We start from the raw sequence: 26,326 nt of genomic DNA, 5'->3' as shown, positions 1-26,326 counted from the left end.
ATTCACTGACTAGAGACTGACACCTGCTTAGTATCATTATCAATAGCTGGTCTGCAAAGCATTAAAATGACATGCGCAAAATGACTTAAAAAAAAAAAAAAATAGGTTTTTTGTTCAACATCAGTAGATGTCGCTATATGCCAACTATCATAATAAAACAACTGTTTCCCCATTGTAGTAATATTTTAGCTTATACCTTGGAAACAGTTAGTACACACTAGTTAAAAAAAAATATATATATATATACTGTATGACGGTGGCGTGACTTTTACACAAAGGCAAGCAGAGATTCCCCAGCCTCCAGAATACACAAACAAACATATTATTCCACTTTTTAACAGTTTAACTAGTTAAACTGGAACAGATTAAAACATACCATTTTTGCTGTCTGTCTGCACTTTACATGGATGTCTTCAGCTTTTGGCACTCTTTCCTGACTGAAGAATTTTAAAATATTATTACTTTTATAACTGAATATCTACTATATTACCAAATATTACTTGCTAACAAACTGAGAATGACAGGAGGTGGAGGAATTTGCCAAATAACATTTTAGCAAAAAAGTAATAAAACAACATGGTCAGAGCAGCCCTCTCCACCGTCATCACAGCTTTCCTTGTGAATGTAAGGAAGTATTAACAATGTTTTTAACATTTCTCTGCATCACACGTTGGCCAAGGTGGTTAGCAAGACGAAACTCATCTGTTAGGATGCTAAATCACTGAAGCTTGTTTACTTGTTAATGCTAGCTTTATGTTTTTTTTTTTTATTTGACATATTTGACATGTCAAATTGCATGTACAAACCAAGTGCATATAACTATGCAGAGAACTCAAGGAATGTATAGGTATATAGCTAAGAAGACAGTGAGTGAATTCAGCTAATGCATTGACTGCAGTTCTTCCTGTAATCAGTCCTGAAGTCTTAAATGAAATTAAAATCTTCCAGATAACTGCATAAGGGCCCGCAGTTATTAAGCAAACTCTTTGGGATTCCTTTCACAGATGGTGGGGAAAAAACTGAGCAGAGCAAAGAGTCAGAACCAACCCCAGCTGCAGAAGAAGAAAAGAAGGAGCAGCCAGAGGACAAGAAGGTACTCTCCAACCATGTCCTGGTGGCTTTCAAAAAGCCCAGAAGTCAGTCTTTGATTCCTGTCTATGTAAGAGTCAATGCACAGATCAATGATACAACTTGTGGGCACCTGCTTCCTTAGGATGGTTTGACTTTTGTTTCTTTTTATCATATGTTTTAATTGCGGTATCTTTCCTACTTCAGGAAGATGTACCAGCAAAAGATGATGGGTCAGGAGAGTCAGACGACTCTGAGAGCGACGAAGAGGACAGCGATGATGAAAGTGACGAGTCCAGTGAAGATGAGGATGATGATGAGGATAAAGACGAAGAAGAAGATGAAAAAGACGATGAACCTCTGTCTTTAGAATGGCCCGATACACGTCGAAAGCAAGCAACCTACCTCTTCCTGTTGCCCATAGTTTTCCCTCTGTGGCTTACCGTCCCAGATGTTCGCAACCCGGTGAGAGATACCATAATATTTCTGATATCAGCTGTGGTAATTTAAATCATGCTGCATTTTGCTTTTCCATAACTCACTTTGTCCTATAGAAATCCAGAAAATTCTTTGTTGTCACCTTCCTGGGCTCTATTCTATGGATTGCTATCTTCTCATACCTCATGGTGTGGTGGGCCCATCAGGTCAGTTACTTTAGATACAAATACTCTGCTTTGTTTCCTGTTGATGTGCATTGACACACAGTATCACTTAACTCATTCACTGCCAGCCATTTTCAAATCAGGTAACTCCCCACTGCCAGGGTTTTTGAGCATTTTTACTCATTTTTGAAGAGCCACAGAAAACTGTGTGTTATGATCATATAAACGCTGAACCTACCAAAATGAAGAACAGACTCTCTTCTTTCATCCAAAAAATAAAGCTTGTTTCTACCATTTTCCATTCTTTAGTAATCAGCTGTAGAAGAGAGGTGGGTTCCACCAAAAATGCCTGTTTTGACCAAAAAAAGGGAGAAAACGAGCTTTTTGTGAAAAATACATTTCAAGCAGAACACTAATATTTCTTGCTTTGTGACACCTCTAACATATAAAATAGTTTTTCACTTCTATAAAACAGAAATAACACTGAGAAAGGTTATGTTTTATCAAAACAATTTATTTACAAATATATGAAAAAATAAAATTCACTGACAAGCTGCCCGAGGTTGTATTCTAGCCCCTCCCATTGAAAAACGTAATTGACGTCTATAGACGTCAATGGCAGTGAATGAGTTAAAAGATCTGTGTAAACTAAAAGCTGAGCACCTAAAAATCTTGTTCATCTTCCTAGGTGGGTGAGACTATTGGCATCTCAGAGGAAATTATGGGCCTGACTATGCTGGCTGCGGGGACCTCCATCCCTGACCTCATTACCAGTGTGATTGTGGCTCGTAAAGGCCTGGGAGACATGGCTGTGTCTAGCTCTGTGGGCAGTAACATCTTTGACATCACTGTGGGGTGAGCCTCTATAGCTGGATCGTCATCAATTTCGTTTTTAAAGCTGCTTAACACAAACTTTAATAATTCCTTTCTCTCCCTTTTCTTTATGTTTTTTCACTATCATTTTATTTAAAAGTCTCCCAGTCCCTTGGCTCCTGTACTCAGCCATCCATAGTTTTGGTCCAGTGGCTGTCAGCAGCAATGGGCTCTTTTGTGCCATTGTGCTGCTCTTCCTCATGCTCCTCTTTGTCATCATCTCCATTGCTTCCTGTAACTGGAAGATGAATAAGGTGCTGGGTTTCACCATGTTCCTCCTCTACTTTATCTTCTTGGTGCTCAGTGTTATGTTGGAAGATCGTATCATCATCTGCCCAGTTTCCATCTAATTCTTTCTGCTGAACTGTTAACCTTTTTGGGAAAGGATCTCACGAGCATAGACCTGGATATCTATAGGAAACATTCAGAAAGCTACGTGCTCTGCATTGTTACCAGTGAAGTGTCTGGTATGTCAGCAGCAATAAAGCGTTTTCTAGAACCCGATACTCACTTATAGAAATGATGGCAGCTTTTAAATTGATTTTCATAGTACACGGGGAGATGCATGACTACTGTCTAATACAGTGTAGATTTTGCGGTGTAAGACCTAACAGAGATGTTAATGGGTTTTTTATGCACTGTCTATGAAATGCAAGTAAAAGTGTTAGTTTGTGGACACATTTTGAAAAATGTAGGCTACTAAATGTGTATTTTGTATCATCGTAAGTAAATGATTTTGTAAGAATCATGATAGGGACCCTGAGCTTGCTTGAACTTTTTTTTCAAAAATCATGAAAAATCATTGAAAAAATAAAAAATAAATCAAACACAACATCCATAGAATAAATGTCTTTATTCATAAATGAAGTCAAACTATACATCCACCTAAGGAAGAAATTTCTTTTCTTTTTTTTTATGTAAAAATCATACAAATCAGTATCTGTGTTACAAATGATAAATAATACATTGAAAACATTGTTAAAATTGACACTTAGTGTAAACAACACATAGACATAAAATTATGTTTTGGTCATTCACTGTTTTGTTTTTTACCCAGACTTTTTTTTTTACAAGTTGGCTAAAATACTGGTCTACATGCTGTGAGATTGGTGTTTTATTTCAAGCACACAGACTTATATAATCCAGCATTGTATCATCAGTTACTGCAAAGTCCAGCAATGAGCTGTGGAGCTGCATCACTCCAGGTTTTTTGTCAGTTGATCGTGAAAGAGTGAACTGTCACACTTGTGTTTTAAAGTGATTTCTGAATGAGGGCAGGTCGGAGCTGTTTTTCATGTCAAAGAAATGCCTTTGACATCTTTATATCTTTAAATATTCTCAGTGCAAATAAGCCTGCACTACCGTCTGTTCCAAGACCGGTTAGTATAAGTGTGTAAAACATCCATCAATACTCTGTATGTCACACTAAACAGTGCACTGTTGTCCAAATATCTAAAACATCGACACCATACATTGAAGACAAAAAGAAAATATACAAAATTCTAGAGTCAAATGCTCTGTACATTATTATGAACCCATTAGTGTGACTCAAAGTCTTTATAAAAGAAAATGTTGACAGAAAACATTTATCTCCTTTTGATTGATTGTACTGTTTTTAAGGAAATCCATCCTTGCAAAATCACATTTAACACAAAATTTTAATCATTACTTTAAAAAAAGATATTGCCTAAAAAAACCCCAAACTGTAAATTAATGAATTATATAATATTCCCTTTTGGGATCTTTTGGTACATTGTACAAAAACAAATAAACATTGTGCATATAAATTAACTGGCTCCATTCTTGAATCAGAAACAATTTTGTGGTTTATAATTTTATGAGGTTACAACCTAGTTTAGTGTATTTCAGTATATGAGTTTAACCTGTCCGCTTTATGAGGTGTACATGAAGAGGAAGTGATTTGCCTTTACAAACTTGAACCTGTGGAAATTTCAGACAGAACCATGACTAAGGTGTGCATGGCAGAGACACAGCCCCATGTAAATGAGAACAAATGGCAAGTGCTCATCTTATCAAAGTGCTTTGTAAAAACATGAACGTCTAAAAGTACACACAGTCAACAACAGTCTTAACAAGGTCACCAGGACCACTGAGGAATTTCGACGAGGTGAACTTACACTTAGTTGTACCTACTTATTCACAGCTTCAACAGTAACAGAGGCATAAAGTAGACCGTGTAATAACTGTGCAAACATTTATACAGAAAATATCTTCAAAGTATTTACAAATACAAGGCCTGTCACTTCATGCCTCTCAGCTCTGACAGTTTTCAAGAAACTCATGGCAGTTGCATTATGTTCAGTCCCATTGTGCTTACAAGAGCTTAATGCTTCAGTCAGATGAGCTGGTCCTGAGTCTGAAGAGCAGTTTGACAAACAAAGAAACAAACAAAACAACAACAACAGCAGCAGTGACTGTTGGAGGGAGGAAAAAAAGCTACAGAAGGGGGACAAAATGTTCACAAACCAGGCTCTCCAAATGTCCTTCTACACTCCATGACCCCTGCTCCAGGGGGCCGGTCACAGTTGTGTGTCAGTTTAACCAGGTTGGGGGTGAGGCGATCGTATGCCAGCTTGTACTCGCGATCGAAAGCACCTGCAGGCGAGATAATGGTAAGTTAAGAATCTGTCAGCACGCTTTCTTTATATAAAATCTTTTATATCCATTAACTACAAACAGCAGGCATTTGAGAATATTGGCAGAAGAATCTACAGTCTTCTAGCTAGCTGTTCTATTGTAGATGGTCAGAGAAATACTTTGGGTTATGTAAGGTGGTACTAAAACTGTGTTATGTGGATATATTCAAATACTTTAATCTTATACTTTGTACAGAGTACAAATGAGGCTAGTGTATTGCATCCAAGATGGCTGTTTACACAAAACTTTGTACAGGATATGTGAAAAAAAGAAGAAAAAAACCCGCCTGATGGAGTTACACAAAATGTCAGGGCATCATTAAAGCCATCAAGAGTCATTATTACATATTTGGGCAAAAGCAGTGGACTGACATTTCCAGTCCTGCTAAAATAACTAAAAACTAAAATATCCATGCTCTGAACTTACTGATATTAATGTTGTTCTTCCTCAAAGCCACCAGAGCAAGGAACAATAACTCTCTGTAGAGACTCCTTTTTTGGGAGAGAAAAGAAAAGAAAAGCAATGAGATTTTCCATTCATATGATTTTGCCGGTGTAATTTTACTCATCACACACCTCTTTATTTACTTACCTCTGTCTTTTAAAACCTAACTCAGGCCCCAACAGCTGAATGATCTGGCTCATGGGCTGATGCACATCACTCTTCTTAATGCTCCTCACGAAACCCTGCAGGAGCTCCACAGTGAAGAATTGGCCTTCTTCACATAACCCGGAGCGAACCAGCGAGTTGGCACCTGCGAAGAGGGAGAGATTAAAATCACTGCGATCAAAGGTTCATTCATCTCATTTCTCTCATTAACAGATGAGAGAAATGAAGAAACGAAGTCTGAAGGTGTGGCTCACTGATAAGATGACTTGATTAATAGGTTTCCTGAGCTGAATTATGCATGATCTACTAGTTAATATGCATTGTTTCATTTGCATGTAAATATCTGACCTTACCGGGAAAATAATTTTCTGAAGGTAGCCTGATATCACCTTTTCTAATTTATTGCACTATAGTCTGTGAAAGTAAACATTGTATTAACTTACAGTGGGTGTTCCACAGGACGTAGCAGGGTTGAACTTTGTCTTGGTGCAACTTCAAATTGTCCCACATAATCCTCACGAGAACCTGCTTGCTGTCCTCCGATGACAGCATCTGAGGAGTCTGAAGGGGACAAAATACATAAAAAAGATGAATTCATTATTGCATTGTCCTCTGTAGGCACAAGTCGTGTTATGGTTTCATGCATTATATTTTGTTAGTTTTGATTTTTAATAACAACACTAGGAGTCACCAAAGTCCCAAATAATTTTCTGAGCTTTAGAAGTGCCAGTTGGTACAAACTGTTTCTGCTTGCCTTAGCGCTTGGCTAAGCTAATGAGCTACAATATTCACTTTTCTAGTTGCTGATGGCACACGGGATGACATCATTAAAGTATTCTGCGTGGGTGACAGGCTGTCATATTTACCTGGTCTTCGTGGCTACAGTGTTGGGAGCCCAGGATAAGAGCTGGCAGGTTACTCGGCAGGTCGAGCCTTCTGAAGTACCAAACAAGGTTCCAGAAGACAATGGGATGTTGGTCAACAACGCTTGGGGAGGAGATTGCCTGGTCGCCCTCATTCACTAACAGGCTCTCCAGCTCCTTCCACAGAACCAGAGGGCTCAAGTAGGGCACTGTTACAGGAGCAGAAGCAGAGGAGCAGGAGGAGGAGGAGGATGAGGCTGGGGCTTGGCCAGCACCCCCACTGCTCTCCTGCTTCTGTGCAGGAGCTGCAGACGCCTCAGCTGCACCGTCTGTTGTGGAGATTTTTTCCTCGGGATTGGGTGGCAGGGATGTATCCTCCTCTTTAACCGGATTGCTTTTCTTAGACGACCTGATGAGAGACAGAGAGTGGATCTGTTTAAATGGGCCACGGGGATAAAAGATGTTTTGTCTGTGTCTGTGTGCCTTAGTGCTCTTTTGTAAAAAGAAAAAAAAAATGTTCCAGACAATTAGCAAGATACTATAGAAAAGACAATCTAGCACAATGTTGTAACTGAAAATAGCCCAAATTGATGGCTTTAACTATTCAAAGTGTTTGAGCTCTCTTTGTAAGCATAGTGTGCTGTGTAAATTTTACCTGCTGTGCGGTCTCAGATCTTTGATTTCCACATTGAGAAAAGGCAAGAAGGCTGTGCCGCAGAAAGGACAAGTGCTGTTGAGGTTTGAGTCATTTGCCGTCCATCCTGCCATTATCTCCTCATCATACACCAGACAGTCACATGTCTTACAAAGTGAACAGCTAGACATCAACACCTATAAAAGAAAGCGTCAGGTTCAGAAAGAAACCATCACACTGCCTGAGCGAGCCTACAGACAAGAGTTGGACTGGGATTGTTATGTGCTGGTGCCTTACCTCTACGGTGTAATTGGGAGTGGGTTGGAAGCGGCCGGTGTCGGGGGAGGAATCTGGAGTGTGAGGAGTTTTGGAGGGAAGTGCCAAACCACCTGGATACAGTGGAGGATTATACAATCAGACACAGAACGCAAAGCCAAGACTGAACACAGCTGTCAAAGCTTGAAATATCTGGATGAAACTAAGAAAAAGTGTCCAGCTGAAACAAAGCAGCAATTACTTTATTAAAATCTGCAATGAGTGTTTGTATTTGTGCCGCAGGTTTAGTGAGTCTGTGTCTCTGCTTGTGTGCACGTGATTGTGCATGCACGTGTACATGTTGAAGTGTGTTTAGCATAGGGCCTGTGGCTGGGTGCAGAAAAACCTACACACTGCATCATCCCTCACGCCTGCTGGCCTACTTTCCAATAGAACAACACCCAACTCTTTCCATCACTGAGGCCTACTCTTACTCTAAATTTAGACTGCCAAGAAGTGTTTTCATGCAAACCTGCACAATGCTGCAGTTATAATGAGCTTGTAACAACAAAGCTTTAAGCCATGAGTTTTTTAGATTAGAGCTGCTTCTAGCAGGAAAGGGACCTGATTTAATTGACTTTGTTGATCATCCAGTGTAAGTATCAGTAACGTTGTAAAATAACAATGTAACACACGAAAATAAAAGCTTCACTACAACAATATTTATTAAAAGAAGTGGAACGAACCAGAAAAGGAGTTGTGTCTGAACACTCTGTTTGGGGTGCCAGGGCTGCCCAGGTTAGTATGATGATGCCCAACGGGGCTTCTCCTGACTCGGGACACGCTACCATGCTGTGGGGATGTAAATCCATCTGGATCTAGACAGGAGTCATTATCAAGCAGCGAGGAGCAATCGGCCTCTCCTGAGGTCAGTGAGGACACACTCATGCGGTCACAGTTTGCGTCCTGCAGGGGGCAAAAAAAGAACTGTAACTAGATTTCATCCTAGAGCCAGTAATCCCAAATATGCATGAATTATTTATATGTTAAAAAAATTCTAACCTGTGTTAGTGAAGTTTGAGAGGACAAACGAGAGTAGAGACGACTAGCTTTCTCAGCCACACCCTTTCCTGCTGATATAACGCTGCTCTTGAAGATGTCGAGAGTTGGGGTGAACAGTGTTTCCATGGAGAACGATGAAGTGGAAGGAGTGGGTGATGACGGTGAAACCAAAGAGGGAGGCCTCTCTCTGTCTTTGTTACAAATACCAAGAGGAAGAGATGGAGACTGCCTCAGCCTCTCCTTTGTTTTGGCAGGCAGTGGGAGGTGTGTAGTGGATTGAACTAGGGTTGAGGATTGCGGGGAGGAGTGGGGAGAAGAGGCTGAGCGGAACAAAGGGCTTGAGGGGTTCTGCAGGTCCATACTGGGCGTGCGGCTGCTCAAGGGGCTGTTGCCATTATTCATGTACGTTTCAATCTCCTCGGCCAGGTTGCGCCTAGAGTTGGATGCACTGCTGTTGTCATGGTCACATTCCTGTACGGTCGCTGTTGCCATCAGCGACAGGGGATCAAATCCCATCTCAATACCTGTCCTCCTCACTGTCCCGGCATTGCAGATAACGCCGGCCCTCTCCACTGGGTGTTTCTGTTTATCAGTCTCTGTGACCTCTTCCTCTACTTCATGCAGTCTGTCAGAAGCAAGGTGAAGCTGCTTTGATGTACTTAGAATGGGGACACTGAGCCTCAGAGTTCCCTGTCCACCAGACAAGTCCAGAGAATTTGGCCTCTCTGCCTTTGGCAAAGCTCCACTCAGAAGAGTGTCACTAGATGGACTGGAAGCCAGCCTAAGGCCACTGCCTGTGACAAAAACACATTTGAAAGCATTCAGCTGAACGGTACATAGTGGTTATACGCAGTAATAAAACGACTTCTTGAGAGTCTGCTTTATAAATAAAACATTGCTGTGTTAGCATCTTTTGATTTGGAGGCGCTGGGAGAAAGAATGGAACCTCCACATCAAACGCTGCAGTTTTGAACAACATTTAGATTGAGAATGAACACTAAAAGGCATTTTTGTGCGTTTTTGGCTAGTCCACTGAAATCTGTGGCATTATTGTGCTCTTGCATTATTCTAAAAAATCCTGTTAGATTTGAATGAATTGTTGCTGGTGTTCTACTGTTCACGCCAACATGAAGCTGCTGCAGGGACGAGGAGGAAGGGAAACTGGCAGCTCTGCGGTTCCTTAAGGGATATGTGTTTATCTTACAATACAGCTGTATTGCATTTTAAGCCAAAAGTAATAAGTTATTAAGGCTCTGATAAAATGCCACACCAATTACAGAGGACTACTGATTATGAAGACTGAAAAATTAGAAAAACAACACAAAGTCAGACACCGCATGTCATGATTTGCAACAAAATTCAAGGCAAAAGTCATCTGCTTACATAACACGTTTATCCATCAGCAGATTGTATTTTTTTTTAATGAGAAACACCTAAATTTAACAGCAAATGGACAAGAAAAAAACCCACTTTACACCCACAGCCAGATGTGATACCACCAGCTTTTAAAGGCAAAGCATCCATTTTGCAGTGAGCTGTGAGTCACTTTTTGCAGAAATAATCCCCCAGTGTCAAAGATACGACATAAAAGCAATCCATAACTCACTTGACTTGACTCCTTTGTCTTCCACCAGGGCTGTGCCATCACTCTCTCTGCTGCACAATCTCTCTTCCTCCTTAGACAAGGAATCATAGCCTTGGTCTGACTGTTCACCTGAAAAAGATAAGGAGAAATCACTCCGCTGACGCTTACTTTTTAAATGTCCTCTCACTGGTGTTTTGTTTCTTCCTCGAGTGAATTAGAATTTGTTCCTATTAGTCTCCATGGAAGCTTTATATGAGACAACTGATCAGAGAGTTTTTGCTTACAAGCGCTTTGTGACATTCCCTTCAGCATGAAGCACACAAAACACCCAGAATAGAAAAGCAGGGGCACCAGAAAAGGAACAGAATATTTTTATAAAAACTTCATTAAATTCACAAGGTCAAATAGCAGGAGACAGTACAAACCTTCTCCACTGTGCTTGGAGTATTTTCAAAGAATTTGTTCACTTTCAGTAGTTTGATGAGACAAGTTGTGCCAGATGATATTGTTAGCGCAAAAGCTTTGGTCTTTTCAGCTTTGGTACTTGTCTTAGCTGCGAAGATGTGAGCTTACAAAAGAAACATGCCTACCTAACGCTATCCAACATAATACAATTTTCCCCAACCCCACCCATACCTCCACCACCACATATTACAGAGCAGACTTTATGTAAGTGCTTGTTTCTTGGCTTTTACATTTGCATTTTCCCCAATCACTTAAAATGTAATTTGAATGCAATTTGCCTTTAATGCATAATTCAAAGATTTATTATATGTATTTATTTATGCTTTTGACTGGGCTGGTTTAAAAGCAGCAGAAAGTTTTAAAAGTTATATTTAAAAGCAAGAGTAAGAAAGCAGCTACACAACAAACTGCCACCACATCTCCATCTACGTTACGCCTTCTTTCTCTTATCCATGCCTGAATGGACCCTACCACCAGCCGAGGGCGGGCAAGCCGAACAAAAAGGATATAAAATGTAAATAAATAACAAAAGGTATCACCTGTTATTTGCTTACATGCTGAAAGGTACCTATAATACGGCACATGCAGCACACATATTGTATATCTATGTATTTAGCAGAGTGCCTTTGACTACACATCCCCTTTATTCCCTATTGCTTTCACACCATTAAGTAAATAATCAGGGATCAAACTATCCTTGATCCTTGCACCTCACCATCCATAGCATCTAACCACAGAGGAAAAAACAAGACACGACACAACCACTAAAGAGATTTTCGCTCTGATTACCTGGCATAATTCCATAATATCAAAATAAACAACAAAAACGTCTCTCTGATATAAATCAAGTACATCAGGTATGGGAAAAACCAACAGTGAAAACGGTGAACCTTTCATCACACCTTAATACTGGAGTCTTTCATGTATTAGTTTGTGTAAAATGACTGAGAGAAAGTCAGTGCAGATGAATAATTAAGGTTTGAGATTCATGATGTTCTGCCACTTTTAAGGCAGTTAATTCAATCACATCCCATAAATCAGAGAGATATGAGGGAAAGTAAAAGGCTGCACGTAAAATAGATGGAATGAGAACGACATAGGGCAGTAGCTCTCTACCTGTACTAAATCCATCATCGCTGGAGTCCATTTTAGTGAAGTCGGTGTCGATGGAGGTGCGCTCAGCAGAGTCATTAGCGCTGTCCAAACTGCCATGGCTGACTGTGTCTAGATCGCTGCCGTCTAAAGGGAGATAAGAGCAGAGAGAAAGGGGATGAGAGAGGCTTCACAAAAGACAGACTACCAACAGGATTATGAAACCAGAGCTGCACTCACACTATATATGAGCGATGTATAAACCCTCACTGAACTGTGTTGCAATCATTATCATCTGCAGCAAACGCAGGAATGTTCTGAGTGCCACAGCATCAACCAGCGCTATAAGATTTATCTATTTTACCTCAAAGTGAAGAAAAGTGAACGAATCTTGCTCAAGACCGAAGATGCACTTAATATGATCGTGTTTTTATTTTGGGAATTTAAACGTTTAAAACGTTAAGTTAAAATATGTGCAGCTGGGAAAAATGTCGTATCAAATGGTGTAAAGCATTACTTTTTCATTAAAGCCTATCACTCAATATGTCATTATGGTAATGAGGGTCTCTGCGGGTTGTTGTGGGAATTTGAGACTGAGATCAAAAGGAATCTGTATACTTTGACTGCCAGGGAGGAAAACCTCTTCACTTTGTGTAAAAGGTTTCAAAAAAAGCAAGGTAGGGAACCAGGATCAGACTATGTCGCATGAATTCATAAAGCAATTACAGTAACTAAGAAGAAAATACACCATTGATGAAGTCAGGAGTAATTTTCTGTAAATTTGATGCAGTCCAAAACATCTTAAAGCCTCACTGGGATCGAGTGTAAAGCAGTCACTACTAGTTCTACTTTTGACTACAGAACTGCCTTAATCGGAGTTCTAAGGAAACATTTTTCAGAGATGTTATTTGAGATGATAGTATCACACAGTTTCTGCAGATTTGTTGGCTACACATCCATGATAAGAATCTCCCATTCCACTAGATCCCAACAGTGCTCTGTTGGATGGAGATCTGGTGACTGTGGCTGCCATTTGAATACAGTGAACTCACTGTCATGTTCAAGAAAGCAATTTGAGATGATTTATGACACAGCGTGTTATCCTGCTGGAAGCATCCATCACAAAATTGTTACACTGTGATCATAAAAGGATGAAGATGGTCAGCACCAATACTCAGGTGAGCTGTGGTGTTTAGATAACATTTAGATGTTACTAATGGGCTCAGTTTGCCAACATACCCTCCAGCCTGAACCGCTAATACAAGACAAGATTGATCCATGCTTTTTATTTACAAGAGGAAAAAGTAGTTTTCACTAGAGGCAAAAATATGATGTGTGTGATCTATGTAACCGCCCAGGAAAGCATTCACAGAAAATTACTGCTCTATACAAAATGTTTGGCCAGATGTTTGTGGAAGTGCTGTAGTTGAATGAAAAAAATATCTGTATGTTTTGTTTTGTTTTTTCACCAAAATATATGTAATTGGGTTGTTACAGACAGTCACATAATCAGGAATTTAATTTTTTCTTACCTGAAAGATGAGGATCTCTTTGGGAGTTCCGTTGTTTCCTTCCTGCTTGCTTGAACTGGAGCACACCGAGGAGCACGTTCCTCAGCTTTCCCCATAGAAAGTAACCTCCCCTGGTGGTCGATGGCCAGGTGCTCTCTAATACCGCCTGGAGAAGAAATACAACATATTTTAAGATTTAAGCTCCCATCTCAATCCAATATGCAAATTGCTTGCATTTTCTTAGTTGTATTGTTAACGACCGATAGCACACACCTTGTTATAGTACCCATATGTGATAGCATTGGGTTGAACTCCAGCTTTCTTCATCTCAAACAGCACCCTCACAGCCAGGACTGGCTGGCTGTACTGTCCACACAGCTGCAGCAGCACACGGTAACAAACCTTGGAGAAAAAAACACGTTAACACTGAAAATGTGCAGCGTCGTCTTTTCTGAATCATATCGGCAGATCTGTATTGTTTTCTTATCCAGAACAGTTTCCTACCTCATCTGGAGCCTGCAGCTTTTTGTCCTGCATTTTCCTCAGCACATCATAAGCCGTACGCAGCGCTCGCACCTTGGAGTGGCAGTTGCCAACAAATCCTGGCAAGCAGATAAACCACAGGCCGTAGCAGTGGCGAAGCAGACACTTGGACCACATCTGAGGCATAGATGAATATGTTTTGGCCATCCTTTGAGCTGATTTGATCTCCTAAGATGAAAAAGATCAGATGTAAATGTGATTCATTGTCTATTAACAACCAGATTTGCATTTTGGATTCACATTCATATCCTTACACATGATTATGGAGAATAGGCACAGGAGTAAATGTGACATTAATTTGAACATATTTAGGTTTATCTTTGTTCATGAAAGAAACCAAATTGACATGAAGATTCTTAAGGACCTGTTTAGAGCGTCTAAAGATGGCTGTGGGGCTGGCTGGACTGCTGTGGCGTGAGGCTATGCCTGCCGATGAAGGACTTGCTCCCTCCAAAGGCTCCAGAAGCTCAGCATTTAGCACAGGAAATGCAGAGTAGCTGCAGAAAGAAATGTATACTCCCTTATATACAGTTACATAAGCTAAAAATAGACATGGATTGCTCATAAATGCTAGCAAGCTGAGTTATTCCTACAACAGTTTGGTTCTTCCCTGAGGCACCAACATAAGAATCCAAAAGTAATGTGTTACAGCTCAAAATAACCACACAGCCCTGTGGCAGTGACAAAGTCTAACAACGGAAGCAGTTTATGAGTCTGTCCTTTGGGAGCAGCACCCAGTGTGCTGCTCAAGCATACAGGACAGAGTTTTAAAAAAAGAAACCCCCTGTCTTGCCTCTCTCATTTAGAGATTCATCTGCAGTGTGGTACCTATAGCACAGAGGATGCTCCTCTCCCTGCGATGGCGGAGGCAGCTCTGGAGGGTTGATGTAGACTGTGTGCTCGCTGCGGTGCGATTCATCCAGTTCGATCAGTCTGGCGTCCTCTGGTCGCTCACTGTCCATCTGGTTTGCAAGAGAAACACAAATTCAGCAGCTGTCTTCATCTTTCCTTTTAGCTGTTCTCTAAACACAAATCTACAAGTGCTAAAGCTTTCTGGAAGCATTCAGATCCGACCAGATATCAGGGTCAGTGAGGACACAAAGATGTCAGTAATGAACCGGCCTGCATCAGAAATATGGCTTTTGCTCCAATTCCAGTTAACTACAGGGCACTACCGAATGCTTGATCCCGTGAATTCTCCAAGACCGAATTAATCTAGGCTGCAGTGACCTGGACAAAATTGATGCCATGTTACTCTAGGGACATGAAACCATTTAACTGTACAGCTTTGGCAGCACTACTTGATACTTAACTGCCACATTTGCTTCAGCTCCAAATGGACTTATCTGCTGTCTGGAGAGAAGCTTTCAAAGCCTGCCTGCATGCCTGCATGCCTTTCTGAGAACAACAGCAGGAACAAAGAGAAGCCGAGCAAAAGCATACATGCTCCTTTTTTAAAGAAAATCAGCTCTGAATAGTTTCCTGGGACATTATAAAAAGCCTACTGAGCTGATGTGCACTCACTTGGCTTGTCTGAATCGATTACCAGCTTATCTCGGGCATGAGTTTCACAAAAACGTTAATATTATGGCAGCGGCTGAATAGTTCCCCGGTGTACTGGATTACAGGGTTTGTTCCACTCAGTTGAGTGGATGATTCAGTCACCGGACCCTCACTGACCTGTTTGCCCTCACTTCAATTCTGCTCTGTGTTTCTCTGTTTGTTGCCCTTCCTCTTACACCCGAGAGCTCTTTCTCAATCACGCATTTGTTGTCAACCTCAGCAGCAATGACGCTGTATGAATCAAGGCTTCCACTTCTCAATAATAACCACAATGACCATTAATACAGTTCAAACTCTTCAAGCAGGATGTAAATGTGACTTCCTGATTGCACAAGTGTACTAGCACACACACACACGTACACACACGAACAGAGGAGGCGGATGTTTTAGTGTTTTTGTGCGAGGGTGTGACAAAACAAGTTGTCAGTTTGTGTTCATAAAATCTGTCAAGTCTACGAAGAATTAGCACAAACTAATAATCAGCACATCCCACGGGATTTCAACAACAACAACAACAACAACAAAAAGGATAACGCAGATTTCTGACATCTAATGCATGTCATCACATTAAAGACATTTTCTTTCTAGCCCTCTGTTACACCACCTTGATTTATTCAAAATAAGTGCACATAAATATAATGTACATTATTAAATCCTTTGATTGGGATCAATGTGGGAAAATGTTAAAAATATTTTATTTAAACAGCAGCATAGGATTGAGTAACTTACCTTTCCTCCACTGGAAAATAACTGATAGGCAGGGACCGTAACGTCAAGCAAAGGAGAAGAAAGAAATGACAAGAAGGCAGATAATCAGAACAGCAGAAGAAGCAAAAAGAAGACAGAAAACATCTTTAAAAAGAAGCAGACAATAAAGTTGATGGAAAAGCTTAGAGCTGATCTTACAAAGAGGCCCAAGAGATGTGCTGAAGTGTTAATTACTTTTTGTTTATTGCCTTTACTTCCTGTTAATTGCTTTTTCATTCTTTTTGAAAATTAAATAAAGTCCAAAAAAGGTCTTAATTTAGAGGACAGTGCGTGATTAATTGTTCCTCTAAATGTTTCTGCTTCTTTTTTAGAGAATTTCTGCCAGCAGTCAGAGGCCAGACTAAATATCGCTCAAAGAGCGTTTGTTCCTACGCAGCAGAATGATTTTGATGAATCATCTCTGACACTGAAAATCCATAATAAAGATTAGCTGTAAACCTCACCTTATCAACACACTCATCAAAGAAAGCCAGGCTGGCATCTTTATCACTGACAAAGGAGCACTCTTCTATGAAACGACTGAACATTTGAGTCTTGGTCATGAGGGAGTAAAACCTCTGATGGGAGCGGTCTCTGCTCTTCAAGAAGCCTGTAAAAAAGAAAACGAAATTATTTATTGAAAATCTTAAAAAGTGGGGAATTCATATCCGTCTCATGATTCTAAATCATTGCATTTACTTGTCAAGCCCTTGCAAAATATTTATGGGGTAAAGATGCAGCCGTAACCAACATTTCCGCAAAATAAATGCTGTGTTATGAAACAATTTGTTCTCCACTGCTCCTCTTACATAATAGCACACAGATGTGCAGGGACATTGTGCTATTAATCGCAGTGGCCTCTCTGACTTGTCATCCAACCCTAATTTCCACCGAGGCTTAACATAAATCACAACAGTCATTACAGCTCTGATTTGAGGCCAGCTTAGCAGCATTCAGACCTTAACCCCGGGACTTACTACAGCACTGAATCACAGAGGGAGGGGAGCCATGACCTGTCAGCATGGTTTGCCGTGACTTAGTATGGTGAATATTACTGGCTGAGAGTGACACATACCTTGGATGTCAAAGAGGGAGCTGGCATCAGTGGTTTTCTCGGACGGGGCTTGGGTGATGGGCAACAGATAGGAACGGTAGCCTCGCAGGATGGCAGCCATGAAGCGCAGGAAGGCCTCCTGGATCTCGAGCTCTAGTGTGTGCAGGCTTTTTCCACTTTCAAGCTCACAGTCGGTCACTGTGTGATCCATCTGCACATCTTCATGGTTTAAATGACCACCTGAGGGCACACAACAGCTGATGTTTTAACAATCCATACGCGCGTAAACCACCTGATAGCAAATAACCGGTTATTTAACCAGACACCAGTATTATTATTACCACAGACCACACACTTTTTCCACAAGGAAAGAAGTATTAAGTACAGCACTCAAGACTGGAGTAAAAGTGAGACTGTCAAAGTCAAATTATGTATAATACTCTGATTTTCACAGCAGACCTAGTTAAAAGAAATGCAGAGACCAACTTGCCAACAGGTATAAAGCTAGCAAAAACAGACCACTTGGCATGATGTCACAAGCAAATTGTTCCTGTCTAGACCAGTATTCATGATGTCATGTTGTTCAAACACCACAGCGAAGATCTAGATTTTATAAGAGGCAGGACATAACAGTTCATTTTTGCATAATTTAAAAGATTTTTAAATTAAATAGAAATAGAATAATAAAAACAATAATCTGAATAAATCACTAATGAAAGAATACCATATATGGAATAAGAGGAAGGGTGAGGATCAGTTAAAAAACCATAAATGGCGAATGATACATGGTCAACATGCTCTTCTATAAAAGAACTAATCATTGCACTATTTTATTAATGGAACAGTGAGCGCATCCTGTCAGTTTTCCTGTAAAGCTGCCCATAGAGGCTGACTCAACAGACTCATGTAGCCTAAGCAACCAAAATTATTCATGAAACCACTTAGAGGATGACACAGCATCAGACTGGACTCACCCTCAATGAGCTGCTGATAGAGCTTATTCAGACTATTGAGAAGATGCTTGCAGGCTCTCCTGGGCAAGATTTTCCACGTAAGAGCCTTCTTGTCATCTTTTCTGAAAGCACAACAGATGGTTGTTGTTACACGGGAGGACAGTTAGGAAACAAAAAAGATATGAGGGAGGGAGGATTCACTGATATCCTCACAGAATACCTTTTGAATTGATGTGGGAGACCAGTGGGATCCAAACATGTTTTTTTTTCTGTACAGTAAAAATACTTCACATTCCACCTCTTATCATTACATAAGAGTTGATTTGAAGGTGGCCATCTAGTAGCACAGACTGGCTGCAGTAAGAGGTCACTTACTGGGAGATGGTGTTGGTGTCCAGATCCACACAAGTGATGTCAGCCGGGGGGACGTAAAGATCAAAGTACCGGGAGTCCATGCCCACAATGAAAGGGCATGGTGCACTAAGAACATCTGCCAGAGCCAGCGGGCACAGAGGGATGTATGGACATGGCCAGTGGAAGGGAAAAATCATCTGAAAAGTATCATAAGTAAAATTACTATAAACAATATATACAAAAGATTTTTATGGTCCCATGAAAGACCTTCGTTTTACTGTCAGGAAAAAAAGAGGATTAAAAAAGACAATACTTACAGACACAAGGGCCTCGGTTACACTGGTGAGTACAGCGGGGCGCAGGGAATGAACCAGGATCTTGTGCTCTGTGACAGCCAACACGAGCAGAGTGGCAGCATTTTTGGGGCCCAGATTCAGGAGCAACGTGGAGAGGCTTCCCCCACTACCACACAAAAACACACGGCAATTTAAAAAACAACAACAACACAAGTTTTCAGATTAGGATTGCAAAAAATGCAAGATGTTGTAATTCTGAAATTTATTGTTATCTTTACCTGAGTGGGAGCGGAGAGGACACAGGTTGGCTCAGCATCAGGCTGTCATGTGGAGACAGCTGTGGAAGACACAAGCAAAATTTAGTGAGTTAGAGCAAATTTAACAAAGAACCCACCCGTACAAAGTTGAAGTGATTTCTCATAAACTCACCTGGACTAGGATGCGCGGTCTCTGAGTGGAGGGAAACGGCACATTTTGCATGAAGTGAGAGATGTGCCTGTGAGTAAAAAATCAATTCAGTTAGTAAAGTTGTAACACTTCTTACTTTTGTATGATTTATCAGGCTGTGAGCTAAAGTGTCTGATTTGAAAGGGATAAAATCTGTAAAAGTTGCTAACTTTTCAATAGGCAGGGAATGTGGCCCAGAGATGGAGTATCGGTAGAGGAAGGTGAGAAAGCTCCTGAAGGACTGGAAGAAGGGCCAGTGGGAGAGTAAGCAGATGCTCTTGTTGCTGTAAACATTTCTGGTCTCGTCAGGTCTGAGATCAGAGCTTGGCAGGCCGAGCTGTGAGCGCTGACGCTCAGACAGGTTCTCCTCTGGGTAAGGCTCATAGAACTGGATAGCTGCTCCGTACACCTGCACACAAAGGGCCCCCAAGATAATTGCGTGAAGAATGCACAATGCATCTAAAGGATGCGCACGCTTGTTATCCTAATGCAAACCCAACAGTAGCCACAAGTCCCTTGAGAAACACATTCATTGAGCATGTAGTGGCGGCTTCACAAGAGAATTTTCAACATAATAAATCCGCCCTTTGAAGTTCCTTCTCCCAAATAAATACACAAGTCATTCCTAGCCTAAAGTGCCATGAGACTAGCCTGCAGACTAGAGGTTGCAGGCAAGAAGCAGTAAACACTGAAGCATCCAGCATTTAAAACTTGCACATCAGCCCAAGTGGTGCATGAGCCATCCATTATTCAAAAGATGAGCTACACTCAGCCGCACAATACAAAAAAAATCTTTTATGCTGCAGTGCTTTCAGAGGCTAACAGGCTTTTGGTATTCCAAACACAGCCTTTAGACCACTTTTGATTCCAGTCAGAGTTCAGAAGTTGATTAAGATTGTCTGGTATTCTTAGAAATACAGCTGCACTTCATAAACAGTCTAATCCATAAGGGATCCTAATTCTCAGTGAGAGACAGAGGTGGAGCTAAAGATAGAGATGCTAGCTGAAATGAAGCAATTAAGGGAGATATTTTGTATGTGTGGTATTGTAGGGGAATCATTAATTGGTGATGATCTCACCGAAATGGCCGTAAGCTGAATGGAGAAGTGTTTTTTTGGCCACTTCAGTAGGTGAGTACACAAAATAACAAGTAAAAGAAAAGAATACAAAAAAGCAACTACGTACAAAGGTGATTTTACCTTTTCTCCAGAGGCTCCCGTTAGTACAAATGTGGAAAAAACAGGCAGGGAGTGTTTGGTGTGTGCAGGCCAGCACTCGATCATTGCCCCCATGGGCAGGCAGAACATAGGCACTGACTCTGGCAGTGGAAAGGACTCATAGTCCTCTTCGGGGTACCTACACAAAAGACCTGGACACAAACACATGCAAGAAATGTTAAACATATTCTTTATATGAATACTGATAATGACTGACACAAATCCATGACTAAACTTCCTTTTTCTTTTCACTGCTACAAACTCTGCACAGTTTACCTGCTTTGTATGCGATTGTGTTTGCTTTAGCCAGAGACTTCTTGTAACAAAGGTAGACCGAGGATCCCCACTGAAATACGGAGAAAGATAAAGTTCATCACATAGCAGCAACAATCTGGGCTGTGTGGGCAGACAAACTAGGTTTAAGTGATTATTTTTCAGAGCTCTATCCCACCATGCTGCTGTTGAGGTTCTTGTCCACCTTGCAGAAGGTGTGAGGGGGCGTTTCCCCTTTGCCGGGGATGATAACGCAGACATCGGTGACAGCCAATGAGGTGTGTGGCTGGCTCTTTGGTGCACGGCGGTAGGTGATGTAGATGCGTTGGGAGGACGAGCTGCTGATGTTTGCAGGGCGGCCTGAGGGTGTGGTCTGAACGATGTGACATCCGGGTTTGAGTTTCTCTTTCCACTCATACAGAACCCTGAAATATCAGACGGTGTTGGTGACTTTTTATATTTTTGAAAACTGATCAAGACTTCAGACTGGAGCATGTGCATTAAAGCAGATTACAGTGACCCTAAGCGGAGGAGTTATTAGTGCTGCTGGGTGAGTAAAAGGTCAGTAAGTGAGGATTACTTCTTACCCGAGATCTGTCAGTGGAGGCTTATCTCTGCCTCGCTTAAAGCACAAGAATATCTGTGGGCCCCTTAGACTGGCTCCATTGAGCTCTGCAGAAAGGCCTGAGGGGGTAGTTTCAACACAGGTGAAGCCTGGGGGTACCTCTTCTCCCAGAGAGCGTATCACGACAGCGACATCCGTGATAGGGGCTTTGGGTTTCACAGATTTGGGACCAGCATCATCAAAGTGTAGATCCTCCTCTAGAGGCTTGGATGAGTCGGTGAGGCCAGCAACCACAAAGTAGTCTGCTACACGAGGCCCTTTATCCTCCATCATTTCCCATTCCCACACTGTTGGCTGCAAAATAAAAAAGTGGAAGTTGCATGGGGGGGTCAACAAAGTGCACTCTATACACTGGATAACCCTTAAATGTCCTTACTCTGTATTAGCTGTTGTACTAGATTTGAAAAAAGAGGCAAAATGCAGCATGTAAAATGTACACTTCTCCTGCAGTGCATTAAATTGCATATCATACCAAAGAAATAGCACATAATGAGAGCACATGGAAGCACTTAAAATACATTCCTTGCTGCAAAAACATCATATTTCACCGAGAAATATGGGAGGGCTTGCAACCAGTGACCTTGCTATATGCCATGGCTGGTTATGTAAAACAGAACACATGCCTCTGTAGAGAAAAAAGAAAAAAGGCGCATATGGAAACTAGAATTGAACTGTAACTGAGCACTCAGAAGTGAAGAGAGGATACGTTGTTGCTCGGCAAGCAGTTTTTTCTGGGCTTTTACAGCTGTAATATTCAGACAGCATTTATTTTGGGCTCAAAAACATCATGAAAATGAAAGGAATAGAGGGCGCGCCAGTGAATTAGCTTGTTATGGCTTTATCACAAAGCATGGAACCCTGGAAGCCCTCTAAGTGCTGGGCCAGCTTATTGTGGTTCAGTTGAAGAGCCTGGTTTATCTCTCTCAGCAGTTCGTCCACACACACTAGCAAACTGATAAACAGCTGCCTATTATTGTCCCCACTGGCGTATGTGGGAGGTAGAATAGTTGTCTCACTCCTTTGTGATGGATGTGTCACTGTTAGGAACCTTGGCACACAAGGAGCTATGGCCATATCTCATCTACTGAGGACTTTGGCTTCTACTGGCTTTAAATCTAATAGTCCCGTGTGTTGTTCCTCCCTGTGGCTGCGTGATGGTACAGACAGCTAAGCACTGCTTACAGGCTCAGAGTGCAAAACTAACTCCTAACACAAGAGCATGGAAAAAAGATAATTTGTAGAAGCAAGATACTGCAGCATGTTGAGTGATGACAGAGATTCAGTTGTTTACTGAACAAGATTTAGAATTTGGTATCTGACTGGCTTTCACTTTCAATCACAAGACCTTTTAAAATAATTTATCAGCAAAGATCAGTCCACTGTTTCATAAGCTTGTTTTTGAAATGATGACTCATCACCACCAGGTTCCTCCATCCTGACAGTCTTCCAGTCGACATTGTTTTTCCATCAGTAGTTGATGTTTTTTCGCAGTTATTTGTGCTGAGCCCTATGGTTACGCGTGATGACTCGGCGTGTAAAGAGCAAAAAGGTTTCTTGTTTTTTCAGATCTCCTTCAATACTCAATTTTATTTTATTGAAAAATATGTATGCATTCATTACACTGCCACTTATGCATTTTACAACGTAGCATTTGTTCCTCTACGGTTTACTCAGGTTCTCAAAAAAGTTTTTTATTCTGAAAAACACTGATGTATATTTATTTTATTGCTTAGCTGGTCTTGTTTTTATGTTGCTTCTGCGGTTCTACTTTTCAATGAACTATTCACATTATCTAACGGCTTTTAGAAACTTAAACTAGTGGACATTATTGTTGTGTTTTAATATTTGTAATTTTATTGTAGTTGTGAACCACTTTGTGGTCCTTAAAGGAGGTGTTATATGAATTAAAGGTTCCATATAAGTAAGTAAATCTTACTTACTTATCTGGCAGAATGTGATGGCTTCTTTTCTTATGTTAGATAATTTACATTGTTAAACATCTATATGATAGTTAATTTTGGTCTTATTTTCTAAATAGGTTCTAACTATTTTAGAAAATAAGTCCTTCCCCATTAACCAAATGAACAATCAAAGTCATGAAATATAATTACAGGTGAAATCTGTTTAAAACCAGGTGAAATGTTTGCAGACTTTGACCCAAAATAATGCTGCTGGAAAAGCTAGAAGCGATTCTTTTACCACTTTCTTTCCTGCCCCAGAATTTCTAAGCAGAAATTTGTGTGTCACATCTTTTATCATATCGCCAGCTGTTCATGTGGCACAAAATCCTTTGTAATCCAGTGCCGAATCCATTTTACCTAATGACCTAACAAGCCGAAGGCCACAATAATTCTGTTCAGCTGATTCACCTGTTCTTTGATCGCGCACAACACTTACACAACATACCTGCTGCCAGTAGGTATTACACAAATGCTGACAGCTAAAAGCTAGACAGATGTGTCATATAATACTCAAAAGGTTCTGGATTAAATATAGATGTAATCTCCTGCTCCAACCACCACGACATTACTGCGTCTATTCCTCCCCCTCGACAGGAAGTAGAGGCCTAAAATTATATCTAATCCTCTCCATAGCAACAACATTAAAACTGAGCAGAGAACAGAAGGTTGAACATTTCTGACTCCTGTGATGATACACAGTCTTTGGTTTCCTTTAATCAGAATGCTGTAGATTATTTGTCTTTGCCTGGACCGATGTGTCTGAGAAACATGTTTTACCAGATGGAGAATCGGCCGCAATAATATCTTTTATCTGTTTATGTGAATTGATGTTTTTTTTTTCCATGTGATTGTGGACGAGGAAACAAACACTCTTAGTAAACATGACTGCCCACAGTGTTTCCCTTTTATCTGGAAATGCTTTCTATTTTTTATCAGTGTGATATCATATTTAATACCACAGAGATGACTATGGTAAAACAGATTGGTTACTGGCCTGTATCATCCACTTTCATGTATGTGATTGTTCATCCCATCAATCACTAAGTGCATGTTCTAGTGACAACCCCCCCCCCCCCAACACAGAAATCAAACTGACTCCATCACAAATATTTTGACTGAAATTTAATTTTGAAATGTTCTCGTATTATCTCACTTATTCTAGGCAGTCTCGAGTTTACTAAACACTGGAAGTGAGCAAGTCACAGTCGCCACAGAAACTGCAACCGCTTCATTCACTGCATTTCTTAATAACAGGACAAATAAGGACACGGCGGATTTCCTCTTACTGCAAGCAAACCAACTTCCCTATTCGCATCCACTATTATTTGCGTGAGTCTCCGTCAACCGTCCGTTTTGCAGTAATTTGTTAACCACTTGTGCCATAATGTTCCTGACATTTCCCTCTTAAGCATCCTCAAACCTAATATTTTCTTTTCATGGTATCTGAGAGCATCACACCTTCTGTGTATCTTCTTATGTTCTAAAACATGTTCTAAGATGAGTTTTTTAAACTTGCATCAGTCCTATAAAATTGTTGCATCATTTTAAACATTCCTTTTACATTTGTAGCATTTGTATGCAGCACACTCTGATTATAGCTCTCAACTAAAATGCACTGCCTCACATTTTAGAAGTCCCAACTGCCAAAGCTCTGCAGATGACAAAACCCCTAAATATCAAACATGATTTTGTTTGCACCAAAATATATTTTTAAGTGCTGGATAGGCATTAAAGCCAATTTCGGAAATTAGAATGAACTTATATTTCATCAGAAGCAACATGACCGATTATTTATCCCCAGTCTCTTTTGATATTTCTTGCCAATAACATGTTTTTTTTTCTGTTTTGTTTTGTTTTTTGTTGTTGTTTTTTCAGAAGGCAGACATTAAACTTTGAAAAATCGATCCTCCCTCTTTCTGACTTCTGCTTGTGTGTTGTTGTAATTATGGCCCAAAAGACAGAGGCAGTGGCTGCTGGACAGTCCGAGTAGGGCTGTGGAGGGATTAGAGGGCTGTGTTAACAGCAGGGGGGCAGGGAGGATGGGCAGTGTGAACAGGGAGGGAACCACCACAACATTTCACTAAGCATCTGTTCCCCATGAAGCCATGAAGACAACCCTCACCCTCATCAGCCATTTGCACTCCTTATGCTGGACAGGGGGGAGCCCTGGCCGCTTGATGAGGAAACCACACACGCCCAAGATAAACAGAGCAGAAAGATGAAGGAGATAAGGTGGTGCTGAAAATAGGAGAACGCTGAAGGGCTTTGTACATTAAGCTTGAACCGCACGTGCAAAAGGACTACTGGGTTAACCATAAAGTAAATGGTTAAAATTAAATAAATAGATTAAAAAAAAAACAACTGGCTACAGCGACCATAAAAATAAAGGGGGTTTCTCATATGCCCACATCTAAAGAGGCCATCTTATGGAGCACCGACACGGGAGGCAATGGAATAAGCCTCCATATGACTTCATTGTAACCAATGGGCGCAGTGTATACACAGAAAATCTCACACAGAAACCGATGCTCACCGCAAAGAATTAATCTGAGCTTGCATTGCATGAAGCTCTTGGACAGTGATATGACATGTTTGCCGTTAATTGTTCCAAGCAGCAATCCAACATTAAAATTAGCCTTCAGTGTATAACACACACAAACATAAAGCTACAAAAATGGGATCTCAGACATATAATATAAAAAAAATAATAATAACACAAAAATTACTATAAGCACAGAAACTACGTGTGCGAGCGTCGCTTGTATTTTTTTTTTTTTTTAAAGATATTCGACAAAAGAAGAATCTACTCACATCACGACGAATGAAAGATGATCAGTCGAATATGAGTACACGCTGAAAATAAAACCCAGGTCCCCGTTGATGATAAATGTTTATTTCTTACAGTTCAGATTTAAATAAATTACCTACACATATATTATAATGTATAAAATAATAAAAAATCATTCACAGAGGGTTGGACCGACCAGAATAAATGGTGTATTCCCGAGCAGCGCTT

General features: G+C 40.7%; 2 protein-coding genes across 5 annotated transcripts in view; one reads left to right on the top strand and one right to left on the bottom strand.

Moving 5' to 3' along the window:
- Positions 1 to 4,986, top strand: part of slc24a1 (solute carrier family 24 member 1) — an 11,673-nt gene extending 6,687 nt beyond the window's left edge. For both annotated transcript variants that reach the window (XM_026175842.1, XM_026175841.1), the window contains exons 6-10: positions 1,005 to 1,093; positions 1,276 to 1,533; positions 1,623 to 1,712; positions 2,359 to 2,525; positions 2,644 to 4,986. In XM_026175842.1, coding sequence (XP_026031627.1) covers positions 1,005 to 1,093; positions 1,276 to 1,533; positions 1,623 to 1,712; positions 2,359 to 2,525; positions 2,644 to 2,893 — 854 coding nt within the window. In that variant the 3' untranslated portion in view covers positions 2,894 to 4,986. The remainder of the gene's footprint in view (positions 1 to 1,004; positions 1,094 to 1,275; positions 1,534 to 1,622; positions 1,713 to 2,358; positions 2,526 to 2,643) is intronic.
- dennd4a (DENN/MADD domain containing 4A) lies at positions 4,978 to 26,326 on the bottom strand. 3 transcript variants are annotated; one of them, XM_026175838.1, is made up of 31 exons: positions 26,295 to 26,326; positions 26,122 to 26,163; positions 21,312 to 21,643; positions 20,903 to 21,149; positions 20,728 to 20,797; positions 20,434 to 20,603; positions 19,405 to 19,643; positions 19,217 to 19,283; positions 19,066 to 19,124; positions 18,809 to 18,953; positions 18,513 to 18,688; positions 18,159 to 18,259; positions 17,206 to 17,424; positions 16,595 to 16,740; positions 16,113 to 16,133; positions 14,649 to 14,782; positions 14,185 to 14,317; positions 13,782 to 13,988; positions 13,551 to 13,679; positions 13,299 to 13,443; positions 11,791 to 11,913; positions 10,231 to 10,338; positions 8,625 to 9,418; positions 8,309 to 8,528; positions 7,605 to 7,696; positions 7,329 to 7,504; positions 6,677 to 7,082; positions 6,254 to 6,371; positions 5,793 to 5,955; positions 5,628 to 5,692; positions 4,978 to 5,159 (listed from the first exon to the last, which is right to left on the bottom strand). In XM_026175838.1, the coding sequence occupies exons 3-31, from the start codon at positions 21,620 to 21,622 to the stop codon at positions 5,023 to 5,025; spliced, it is 5,121 nt and encodes a 1,706-aa protein (XP_026031623.1). In that variant the 5' UTR covers positions 21,623 to 21,643; positions 26,122 to 26,163; positions 26,295 to 26,326; the 3' UTR covers positions 4,978 to 5,022. The 3 variants fall into 3 exon arrangements, with proteins under 3 accessions (XP_026031623.1, XP_026031622.1, XP_026031625.1); XM_026175837.1 differs by lacking the exon at positions 26,295 to 26,326 and having other exon boundaries at positions 26,122 to 26,244; XM_026175840.1 differs by lacking the exons at positions 16,113 to 16,133; positions 26,295 to 26,326 and having other exon boundaries at positions 26,122 to 26,244.

Source organism: Astatotilapia calliptera, chromosome 7 (assembly GCF_900246225.1).
Source record: "Astatotilapia calliptera chromosome 7, fAstCal1.2, whole genome shotgun sequence".
NCBI classification, from domain to species: Eukaryota; Metazoa; Chordata; class Actinopteri; order Cichliformes; family Cichlidae; genus Astatotilapia; species Astatotilapia calliptera.
Note: the sequence above shows the minus strand (reverse complement) of the source record. Positions and strands in the feature narration are given on the sequence as shown.

Bases quoted from the DNA above. Each gene is read 5' to 3' on its own strand.
- dennd4a (XM_026175838.1), bottom strand. From the start codon at position 21,622: ATGATGGAGGATAAAGGGCCTCGTGTAGCAGACTACTTTGTGGTTGCT. The intron at 7,083-7,328 runs GTAAAATTTACA...GTCTCTCATCAG, and splicing joins GATCTGAGACCGCACAGCAG to GTCGTCTAAGAAAAGCAATC. The intron at 5,956-6,253 runs GTAAGTTAATAC...CCCTCTTCGCAG, and splicing joins CGTCCTGTGGAACACCCACT to GTGCCAACTCGCTGGTTCGC.